The sequence below is a fragment of the Saimiri boliviensis genome, chromosome 10 (assembly GCF_048565385.1).
Source record: "Saimiri boliviensis isolate mSaiBol1 chromosome 10, mSaiBol1.pri, whole genome shotgun sequence".
Lineage (NCBI taxonomy): Eukaryota > Metazoa > Chordata > Mammalia > Primates > Cebidae > Saimiri > Saimiri boliviensis.
In genome coordinates, this window is record NC_133458.1 from 117,474,559 (window position 1) to 117,486,938 (window position 12,380).

General features: G+C 43.9%; 1 protein-coding gene across 1 annotated transcript in view; it reads left to right on the plus strand.

The window, feature by feature from the left end:
* Positions 1-10,131: 10,131 nt before the first annotated feature.
* The window catches only part of LOC101048121 (amphiphysin), a 252,017-nt gene continuing 249,768 nt past the window's right edge, over positions 10,132-12,380 (plus strand). The window contains exon 1 of the mRNA XM_074379802.1: positions 10,132-10,343. Within this exon, the coding sequence (XP_074235903.1) occupies positions 10,275-10,343 (69 nt within the window). The 5' untranslated portion in view covers positions 10,132-10,274. The remainder of the gene's footprint in view (positions 10,344-12,380) is intronic.

The window sequence follows — 12,380 nt, forward strand, 5'->3', positions numbered from 1 at the left end:
CGTTCTGATTTTGGGTATTCTCAGCCTTTTTAGGCCGGTTTCTTCCCTTCGTTCTAAGTTTATCCATCTGTCATCTTTATAATTACCAACTTTCTAATTAGGTTTCTGAATGGACGTCCAACTTGATTCCCAGCGCTGGAATCTGAGCAACCCACTGTGCCGGCTAAAACAGTGGCGTTAAGATTGATGGTGCTTTTCTGACTGCACCAAGAACCACCACGCCGAGGCGCCAGCAAAACTGCCACGCAGGCCACAAGAGTCGCACTGGCGATCCATGGTGCTCCTCCGCTGGGAATCTCCTGGTCCGTGAGCAACAAAAAATTCATCTGAAATTGTGGCGTCCTCTCGTTCTCTGCGCTTTCACTGGGAGCTACAATCCCAAGCTGCTAGTGATCAGCCATCTTGGATCTCTCTCCTCAGGTCATCAGAAATGCATTGCATCACTAAGGAACTCGGTAGTGGCCCCTCTCTGCAGACCAGGGCTGATGGGAAGCCATTATAGAAAGAGGCACTGCTAGCATTGCGAATAATAAGGCTCCAGAAAGATAGATGCCAGGTCAGAAGCCTGGTGCATGTTACCATAATAAATGGTAAGGTTGAAGGGGCTATTCCTGACTGTTTGTGAAGAAGTAGATTTTAGCAGCTCAAGGGTAGATTCCAGTGAACCTGGAGATGTGACATCCAGATTCCCTTTCAAAGAAGCACTGCTGCTCCAGTTGTTGGGAGTGCTGTCAACCCTGTACAAGCTGCCTCAGCTACAGAGTCACCTTGCCCTTCCCAAAGCAGTCACATTTTATGACTGACTGAGGCAGGAGTGTAAAGGTCTGGGCAATTTTACACAATGTAAGAAAAATCTGACAGGCATTTCAGTTCCATAGCTCTCTGTGTGGCTTGCTGAGACAGCTGGACCTGTTTTGCAACTTGACTTCTCCTTCTGCCCAGTCCTGCTTTCAGTCCTCCTGTACTGGGTTGAATGGTCTGTATCCCTATTCCCCAACCCCCTCAAAAATGTAAGCTCATTTCCTAATCCCTAGAACCTGTGAATGTCAACTTGTTTGAACAAAGGGTCTTTACAAATGTAACTAAGTTAAGAATTTGAGGTGAAATTATCCTGGATTATCTGAGTGGACCCTAAATCCAATGATATGATCTTATGAAAGGCACATGAAAGCACCATGTTATATTCCCACCAACAGTGAACAAGTATTCTGCTTTCTCCATATCTCCACCAATACTTGCTATATATATATATATATATATATATATATATATATATATATATATTTAAAACGTAGCCATCCTAATGGATGTGAGGAAATATCTCATTGAGGTTTTGGTCTGTATTTTCCTATATCAGTGATGTTGAGCATCTTTTCATGTGCTTATTGGCCATTTGTGTATCTTCTTTGGAGAAATATCTGTTGGAAGACCTTTGTCCATTTTTAAAATGAGTTGTTTGGTTTTTTTGTTGTTGTTGAATTATAAGAGTGTTTTTGAAAAATATTCTGGACATTAGTCCTTTATCGGGTATGTGATAGGCAAATGTTTTTTCTGATTACATGGTTTATCTTTTTATTCTGTTGATAGTGTTCTTCGGTGCACAAAACTATTTAAATCCGATGTAGTACAATTTATCTATTTTTTCTTTTGTCTGTGCTTTTAGTGTCATATCTAAGGAATAATTACCAAATCTAGTATCATGAGGCTCTTCCCTACATTTTCTTCTAAGACTTTCATAGCTTTTGGTCTTATGTTTAGAACTTTGATCTATTTTGAGTTAATTTTTGAAAATGGAATAATGTAAATGTCCAGCTTCATTTATTTCCTTGTGGATATATGATTTTTTCCAACACTATTCATTGAAAAGATTGTCCTTTCTCTATTGAATGATCTTGGCTGTTTTGTGTAAAATCAATTGACCATTTATATAAAGGTTTATTTCTGGGTCTTTATTCCATTGGTTTATATGTCTGTTTTTATGCCAATATTCCAAATAAGTTGCACATTACTTTGGCTTCAGTCTGAAGAAAAAAACCTGTAATCAAATCTTTAACTCTTAATAGGCTTGTTTGTTGTAGTGGTATGAATATTCTGAAACTATTTTGTGGGTATTGTAGAACTGAGCAAACGAGTGAATATAGCAAGATTGTTGGGGCCAGAGCAACATGGAAGACGAGAGACAGAAATAGATATTGGGGGGAGGCAAACAAGAATCTTCGACAAATTCAAATTAGAGGTATCGGTATAAATGTATTTTATACACACACACACACACACACACACACACACACACACACACGTTTGTGTATATATATTTTATCCACTGAAAAACCTAAATACAATGACACACAGTAGCAATAAGCAAACTGAGAGACCAGATCTTGGTTTCTCAATACCATTGACCACTCAAAGGAGCCAGGAGTCCATGAAGAAGTGGCTTAGTCAAGGGCTGGGGCAGGGAAAATACAAGATGTACCTGAAACATCTCATTGTACCAGAAGAAAATAAGAAAGTATTCAAAAATGATGAAGATATATAGAAAATTGAAGGGGATTTTACTGGCCAAATCTAGGATAATTGGATCACCAAGGTAAACAAGAACAATAATAGACAACAATAAAATAAGAATCCATGAGTACAGATAATAAATTAATAAATGAATGACAAAAAGGGGAAAGCTCTTCATACAGTAGAATGCTGACTAATCAATACAGTAAAAATGATGGAATTAGAAAATCGCCCTTTACAAGCCATCATCATGAAAAGAGATTTAGGCAGGAATCATGATGCATGCTCAAGTGGGTGATGTAGAGTTTGACAAGAGACAAGATATTTGCATAGTCTCAAAGTATCTCCTTACAAGTTTCCTTCTTATTTATTATAATTGGGAAGCAGGTAGCTGTAGAGTAGAGAAACATGACAATACAGGTGCCTATAACTAACTTCATCAGTTAGAGGCAAATGGCCCATGTTCAAATGTGAAAGTCTGAGCTTTGAGAGTATGGCTGCGTCAGTATTAAGATACCTTCAGAAACATCTCAGTGTAGGTACAGGGCATGAAAATATGAGAGGGTGAAAAAAACAGAAGATGCTATTTTGGGGAGGAGAACTGAGAAACACATGCCTACTCTGTGCTCAGAGCTCTACATTGGAACCACAGAGAGTAGGGGACTAGCCCACTACCCTGATGTCACCTCAACAGTCAGCAGCAGCCTCCACTTCCAGCTGCCAGCGTCTTCAGGGCTGGCTCCAGCAGTTGTGCTCATGCTCCACCTGAGGCTGCATGCATTGGGGTGATTGGTGGGCAGGGGATAAAGGCTCAGCCACATCAGCCAGACAGGGACACTCTATGGGCAATGCTCGGGATGGAGCCCCTGCTGGACTAGACTTCTTCCTATGCCCGTCCTGTTTCCCCCACTTCCTGTCACAGGCTCATTGATCTGTAATCAATGCATACACAAACTCCATCTCAGCCTCTGCATCCTAAGAATCCAAATGGAAACAGGCTTGTTGAAAAGCTACTGATTTTTCCACTAAATTAAGAAGGAAAATATGGGCAAATCATACACTTAAAAAAATACATTGTTTCAAAAGAGAGCAACAGATGAACATAGGCTGTTCCAACTAATGAAGATCTTGTTTTTGGAGATCTGTGTCAGTCATTTGGATTGGGGGATGAATTTTTGGAGATGCACTGTTTTGAGAAGAAACAGGTTAGATTCCATATTAGTTTTCTAATACAGGCCTGCTGTTACAGTGTCACAAACTGGTTGGTTTAGAACAACAGACATTTATTAATTCACAGTTCTGGAGGTCAGAAGTCCAAGATCAAGGAGTCACCATGGACATGCCCCTCTCCTTACTCCTATGGCTGATGGCAATCCACAGCGTTCCTTGACGAGCAACTTTTAACGCCAGTCTCTGCTCCATCATCACATGGCCTCCTTCCCCCTATGGCTGTCTCCACATGGTGTTCTCCACTCTGTGTGTCTGCATCCATGTTTCTTCTCTCCTAAGGACATCAATCATATTGGATTAAGGGACCACCCTACTCCAGTATGGCTTCCTCTCAACTTATGTCTTACTTATGTCTGGAAGATCCTGTTTCCAAATAAGGTCATATTCACAGGTACCTGGGGTTGGGACTTCAACATATCTTTTTAGGGGACATGATTCCATGCACAACAGATTTCCTCTGAGATTAGCCCACGGAACCCACTTTAGGCCTGAGCTTTAATGCTGAGCTGTTGCAGTTACATTGAAAGTAACGGAAATAGGAACTACTCCTGCCATTGCCACCTAATTCCCTGATCTCCCTGGAGATGGCTCCCAGCAGCAGAATGTTGGCCATATGTAGAGAAGAGAAGTAAAGGGAGTGAAGAAAATTTAGATTTAAGAGAAGCCAGAAGGTTGTATGGCCTCTGATGAGGGAAGAGGCTCTACTGCAAGCAAGTTGGCATCTGTTTACAAGGGAGAACACCATAATTAATCCAGGCTTCCTGTGTATGGAATCATACCCATAATCCTGCTGAGGGTGAGCAGTGAGTTGGCTTTGCCATTACCCAGGGGCTTTTTGCTAAAGTGAGGACTCTGAGTGGAGGCACATTGCAGTGGGGTATTCCATGGTACAAGGTAATCCCTTTACTGTGCTGGTGGCCACAGCTCCAGGAGCAGCTTTGGGAGGGTCCTTGTGTTCAAGGAGGGTGGGAGGCAGAAGACAGCTGGGTGAGGGCACAGGAGCTGCCATGCAAAGGCGGGCATATCTAGAAAGCCATATTCATACAAAAATATAAACATGGATCAACTCAACTAAAAATAGCTTCCCTGCACCAAAGAAGTCTCTGCCAATATATGATAAAGTTAAGCATTTGTTATAAGGTTTTGAAGTAGCTCACTGTTATAAAGCTGGGTTTTGTCCAAGCTGGAAAACTATTCTTGATAAAATAGTGGCACTATAAAAACAATTACAAAGGTGCTCTCAATAGCATAAATGTGCTGATTCTCGCATTGTACATGGACTTTTTATAGTTTATTTGTGGCTGGAAAACAGCATCAAATATTTGCAGGAACTTATCTCTCTTTTCAGAAAGAGTTGTGGCTAATTAGAATTTGTTTTATTTTGCTCCCTGACCTCTCAGTTGGCTTGTAAGCTATTAAGTGATGCACAAGCAATTTGTTTGGGGTATAGGAGTTGTTTTGCATCTACTTTGCATAAAAGGATCAAAGATGGTATTGAAATTTCTTAAAGTTATTAGGCAATTTAAGACAGTGTCATTGTTTTCTTTAGCGGCCAATGACTCTTTGTAAAACAAAGCTCTTGCTTCCTATTTAGCATTTCAGGATACATTAGTGATGCATTATTAATGTAGTAGAAAGTTGTTATTTTTAGACAAAAGAAAACTATCTGGTAAAATTAGGAAAGAAAGAGGGTATTCTTGCAGACCCAATTTAGTAAAAATATATGTGGAACTAATATGTACGTACTTGGCCTAATTTGAAGCCATGACTGAGTCTGTATTTGATGGTTTCCACCTGAAATGTACAAGATATCCAGTCAATATATATTTTTGAAAAACAACCTACTTACACTACCATTTTCAAGTAACATTTGTGAGAGAAAATACAAGTTATTTGAGTCTTTGAACAAAAAGGTAAGTATAACAAGTAGTCATAATTTGATTGAGACCCCAATTTCAATTAGGTTCCAGAAAATGTTTAAATGGAATGTCTCCTTGATTATCTATACAATGATACAAAGAACCCAATAATTAGAGAAAAAAATCTTGTAGCTAATTGGAATATGTTTTAGCATATAAATCACATTATATATTGTGTTATAGTATAATTCTTCTGAGTGTTAGCAAGGTTCTAGAATCCCTGAAGGCTCTAGATTGGACTGCCAAAATATAAAGATAGGAGAGATTAACTTCTGTGCCATGAAAACATGTAGAAAATGAGTTCTGTGATAATACAGTAGTAATTTTGGGCCTATTCCGTCTATTATCAAAATCCATCATAATTCACATTTTGACTTATAAGTCAGTTTGAAGTGCAACTTAGAAGGAAGGAAGGTGAATCAGAAGTGAAAATTGACTCAGGAATTCTGCCTTGCATGGATGAAAATCTGGAGTTGGTGTTGGGGTACTTTTTTTCAACCCTACCTAAATAAATATTGAATATAATTTGATGTCTAAGCTTGTCCCAGAAATTAGAAAGAATTGTGGTTAGTTTTCATTAACAGTAAATCTACAGGGATTGGATGGATCATATTTTTCCTTGACTGAAGGGGGAGAAAAATGGATAGCCAATACTAGGAAGAGGTACAAGCCATCAAGAAATTGTGGGCATGTCCTATGGTTGGAGAATGAAGGAAGTATGCACGAAAACATGGTCCTACCACTTCGGAGTCAGATGATCCTGCTGAGATCACCTTGTCCTGTAGATTCCTTACTGTGGCAGGGCAGTGCTACAGTTCTGCAGAAGGTCCTTAGAGTATACAGTGGCCTAATGGGTGGGGCTCTGGGAACTGAACACTTTATGCAACCAGAGAGGCCCATCTGCTTAATATATTTGGGTCCTACATGACGTTTTGTATGAAGAAGGACTCTGCTGTATGGAATAACAATGTTTAAAGTCATTGTAGTTGGAACCTTCACTCCCCTCCAACCTCTCTTTCAGTAGCATTATTGAAGAATGGAAATAAATAAAGATCTACCAAGCTACACATTGGCACATGTTTCAGGGGTCTCTTTTATCTGCATTATCAGGTTTGGCAAGCTAGGTTCATCCTCTCTGTGAACATCTGCACAAATCCAACATGCCAGGTTTAGGTTTCTAAAGAGGTGTTGGGGAAGAATTCATGAGTCCTAGCTCGGGGTTCTTAAGGAGTGGGTACCTCTCTCCCCTCTAGCATTCCAGGCATCATCATGTCTGGAATGATGGATGCTCATGAGCTAGTCTCATGCATACTTGCATTTTTCAACAAGTATTTACAGAACAGATACTAAGTATCAGCGAAAGTGCTTAATCAATATTCCAGAGTGGCTAAAATAAGCCACCTGGCAACCTGAAAGTCGACACTGGTTTCTTGGAGTGAAATGTTTTGATAATAGTTTGCACATAACATTTTAAAATGCTGAGCCTGTATTCCAAATAGAATAATCAAGAAATGACAAGCCTCCCTTTTCCGCCCACGTTACACTGCATCCAGCCAGTGAACTGATTGGAGAATGAGCTCAGCTGGGACATCTTGGCTGCTCTCTGAGTAATCTCGGGGCCTCCTCATTTCCACATGGCCTCTCCTTGTTATTTTACTTTACTGTACTTTATTTTATTTTATTTTTGCAGCAGGGTAGCTGAATGTAGTTGAGTGGGGTGGGAATAATTACAAGACAGACAAAGGCTCTTACTGAGGGCTTGGGATTTAAGGAAGCAGAGAAAAAGTAAGTCTGCTACTCGGAACTCCTGTCCTTTGCCTGACAGAGAGCAGGGATGTCTGCAGAGGGAGCTGTGTCTAAAACCAGTGCAGGTGGCTCTGGGATTCACAGTGAAAAAGTGACCATGGACTATATTCTCTATAACACTTCTAGTGTTTTCCAGCATTCTGTGACTTGTATCCTCAGGGTCAAGATCCCAAGGTGGAGCTAAGGTTCTGAAGCCCCTGTATTAGGGTTCTCTAGAGGGACACAACTGATAGACTATATATATATATATATATATATATATATATATATACACACACACACACACATATATGGGAGTTTTTAAGTATTAATTCACATGATCACCAGGTCCTACTACATATATATGTAAGTTTTTAATGCATATGTATTAAATATATATTATACATGTGTATATATATTATATATATATATACACACACATATATATATGTAAAGGGGAGTTTTTAAGTATTAACTCACTTGATCACAGGTCCCACAATAGGCAGTCTGCAGGCTGGGAAGCAAGGAGAGCCAGTCTGAGTTCCAAAACTGAAGAACTTGGAGTCCAATGTTCAAGGGCAGGAAGTATCCAGCACAGGAGAAAGATGTAGGTTGGGAGGCTAGGCCAGTCTCTCTTTGTACATTTTTCTGCCTGCTTTATATTCTAGTCACACTGACAGCTGATTAGACTGTACCGACCCAGATTAAGGATGGGTCTGCTTTTCTGAGCCCACTGACTCAAATGTTAATCTCCTTTGGCAACACCCTCATAGACACACCCAGGATCAAAACTTTGTATCCTTCAATCCAATCAAGTTGACACTCAGTATTATAACCATCACAGCCCGAAAGGCCCCTGTTTGAGGGAGGTCACTCAAATTACTGGTTTCTGAGCATACTGTTTTTCATTGAACGTTGACTAAATGGTGAAGTTTTAAAAAATATATCTTTCTGAAGTAAAATTCTGTTTACTTAGAGTGTTAGAAGTAGGACTCAACTGAATTTGCTCAGAACCTTCCCAATGTTAGCACTGAAAGTCCTGTGTCTTGGAAATTTTTTATTTCCAAGCAAACTGGGGCAGATATTTATCCTAGGAAAATGAGTCAAGCACACAGAGCAGGTGTTCCTGGTTCCTACTGTTTTATAATAGAGCGTTATAGAAGTGATTGACTCATAAAAACTGTTTTGTTGGTTCACCATTCTGCACTCTGGCTGTGATCAGCTGGGTGGTTCTTCTGCTGGTCTTGGTTGCTTGTGTGGCTGCATCCAGCCAGTGAACTGATTAAAGAATGAGCTCAGCTGGGACATCTTGGCTGCTCTCTGAGTAATCTCAGGACCTCTCCCTTTCTACATGGTCTCTCCTTGTTATTTTACTTTACTGTACTTTATTTTAGTTTATTTTTGCAGCAAGGTAGCTGAATTAGCTGAATTTCCTATAAGGTGTCACAGGAATCGCCAGAGTGCAAAACCTGCCTAGTTTCTAAGTGGGGACTGGAATTAGCATGGTGTCACTTTCACCACGTCTTGATTAAAGCTGGCCATAGCATCATTCTAGAATCAAGGTGAGGGGATTACCAGACCACACAAGAGTGAATACCAGGTGGCAGCTCGCTGAGGTCTACCAATGTAACAGTTTCCTCCGGAGATACAGTAGAGTGCTCACCTGGACTCATAGGATTCACTGTGAATGACCCACTTCTGACCTTTGTTTGCAGGGTACTACCTGACTTCCTCTCCTCACACTCTCAGTGAGAATGGAATACGAATAGTTTGACCACTGGTCAGAGCCAACAAGAACTCTGGGTATAGGGCAGGTTTATCTCTATTATTCGTACTTCTCCCAAGCATAAGTAAAAATAACAGGGATGGCGAGGCCCTGTTAAGGTTGCCAAAAGGTTTCCAAGGAAGCAGTAAGTTAGGGGGCCTGGGTCCTTCACGGTTGATGCGAAACTTTAAGTGACTTGACTGTTCCATGCACCATATCTTGAGGAGTTTATTCTAAGGTTTCTGCCCAGCACAGGAATTTTGGAGATGGCCAGAACACACCTCCTGTTTTCCAGAAGCTGGCCCTTCTCAACGCGGACCTCCCCACGCAGCTGACTCTTGTTTTAAAGTTTAAACAAATGTCAGCGATGGTTCCTCTCCGCTTTCCTCTCCACCCGCCTCTCTCCTGCAGCTCTGACTCGGTTGGTTTTCCAGTCAGGCTCCCTCACTGGGCTGTGAGGCTCCTGCGGGTAGGGCGACCTCCATACCTTCTTCTGCAACACCCAGGGCGGACGGAGGAGGCTCTGTTAGCAGGAGACATTTGAGAGCAGCAAGGGACCAGCACATCACCTCCACTTCAGAGCAGCCCCAATCTAGCTGGCTTCCACATTCCCGGGGGTCTTCCCGTTTTTTCTACCGTTTCTTTTTTGCTGGAAAGAATCAGGGCCTCTCACTCTCCCCCCAACGCAAACCGCGTTGAAAGAACCTCAAACTGCCTCTGGGCCCAGGGGCTTCTGCTTGGCTTGGTTTCCCTCCTCCCGACACTCTTCCATCATTGCGGACACAATCTGGCTTCTGGCTTTTCCCTCTCTTTTTCTTGGCTTCTTTCCCTTTCTTCCCCCGCCCCTTCTCCCGGAGTCACAGCCAGTCCCGACGCGTCCCGCCCCCGCTCTGTCGCTTTAAGCCCGTCCCGCCGCCGCGCCCCGCCCTCACCCCTCCGCGCGCTCCGCGGCTCCCCGCCGCCTCTCCCGCTCCTCCCCTGCTCGGCCCTCTCCTCCTCCCGCTCCTCCGCGCCGCTGCCAGCCCCGCTGCGCGCTCTGCTCCTCGCAGCTCCCCGGACCCGCAGCCATGGCCGACATCAAGACGGGCATCTTCGCCAAGAACGTCCAGAAGCGGCTCAACCGCGCGCAGGAAAAGGTCAGCGGCGGGCGGCCGGGGCAGGGGGCTTGGCTGGAGGGCACCGGCTGCGGCGGTGCGGGGCCCGAGCCTCGGGGTGCGGCGCGCTGCGGAGCAGGGCCGGGGCCAGGGACGCAGGGACGCCCTGCCCTCCGCTCGGTGACTGCAGCAAGGCGCGACCGCGGCGCCGCGGGGAGCGGGTCGGGAGGACCGAGCGTCTGGGACCCGCAGACCCCGGCCCAGGAGGCGTGGGACCTATCCAGTTCGGAGCCCTCCCGGGGTGGCAGCTCTCCCGGCCCCGAGACAGGCATCGGAAGTCGCAGGTGCGGCGGCTCGCCCGCTGCGCCCGGAGCAGAGCGCATCTCCCCGCGCCCGCATCTCCCGGGGCCGGCTCCCAGCGCGCCCGCAGGCAGCTCGCGGGGACGCGGCCCGCAGGTCGGGGCGGGAGATTGCGGCAGTCGTCCTTCCTGGGGGGGATTCTGTGGCTACTTCAGTGCAGTAGACACGAACGATTTAACAGAGAAGCACCAAAAATCTCTCAGGACCGATAGGACAAGATCGTGACCACACAGTGCTGTCTCGTGAATTCTGGAGTTCAAAACAGAGATCCAGATACACACACTTTTATTTCTGGTCCATATGTTTGTGTCCCTTTGGACGCCAGTGTCCTTCTTTAGAAGGTCAAAAATAAATATGACCTGCATCTAATAGTTCCTCTCTGCACATTTCTGCACCAAAAAAAAGGACGTTTTATTGCATTTTTCAAAATCCCGATTGCACAGATTGGGTTCCCTGTTATTTTGCAAGTTCCTCAGTAAATTGCCCACAGTAATTTATTTTTCTTCCCCCGAGATGTGCATGAATGAAACCCAGGTCCATAGCAAGCACAGCCCCACGCAGGTGGAGGGGTGTTGTACCAGGCACCAGGCTTGCCTGGCTTCCCTGGTGACTGCTGTATCGGACGGCCTTAAGGTGTTCATTTGTGCCCCGAGCAAAGAACATTTCATTTATATTGCAGCTTGAGAATTGTACTTGAAAATCAACACCAACTAATGAGCCCCAGGATTGGTATCACTTGAACTGTGTTCTCTCTCATGTGGCAGTATTTTCCATCCCTAGGATATGGGGTGTTTAGTGTTTTCCTGTTTTACTGGAAGTCGGATTTGCCATGTTGCTCAGGATGGCAATGAATTTCTCTCTTCAGACCCAATCTCAGGCTGCCTCACAGTCTTGGCTGACCCCAAGGAGCTGAGCAGATGGGGCACTGATCCCTTTTGTCCCCAAGTGCAGAGGCTTGGTGGCTGCCTCTACTCCCTCTCTCCACACATGCACACTCTCCCTGCAGTAAGAGGATTGTATTTCTTTTAATATCTACCCAAGCCTATCCTGAACTAATGTGATCCTCCTCCTGCTGCTCCCTCTGCAGCTGAATTAGCAAGGCTGCCTGCTCCCTAACAGGCCCTGGTTACTTGTGCAGAAAGTGGCCAGGGATCTGTTGGTCTTGGGATCGGGGCCAGGTTTTGTCATCCTTTCTCCACACTTCATTTTATCCCCTTGTGGGTACTCCTCCTCTTGCCTTCCAAGTAATTATTTAACTCTTTAGTCTGAGGCTTTTCACTGAATCCACTTTCCATCTGTGAAGGAATTTAGTGATATGGTCTGCCTTTTCACATATTGAATTATTTCTTAATCTAGGTCACCAGCTGTTAATATGCTCAAAATAAACGAAAAGAAAATGTAGTCTCTCTTAACAGAGAATTCAAGTCCTATGAATTGTCAAAACTCACTTTTTCACAATCAAGGTCAGACGTACTTTGTAACCGCAGTTGTGGATGGTGGTCAGTCTTCTATGGGAGTGGGGGAAAGAGACCCTCTTGGGGACTTCAAGCATCCTATTTTCTTCCCTGGGGAAAAGTGCTGATGAAAAGTGCCTGTCGCACCTTGTGTAGGAGGTTCAGACACTAGGAGGCTGAGAGTATAGGTTCTGATACAGGGTGAGTTCTGCCCCCTTTTCTGAGTCTGTGTAGCATTGGGATATGCTTGGCATGAAGAGAAGGG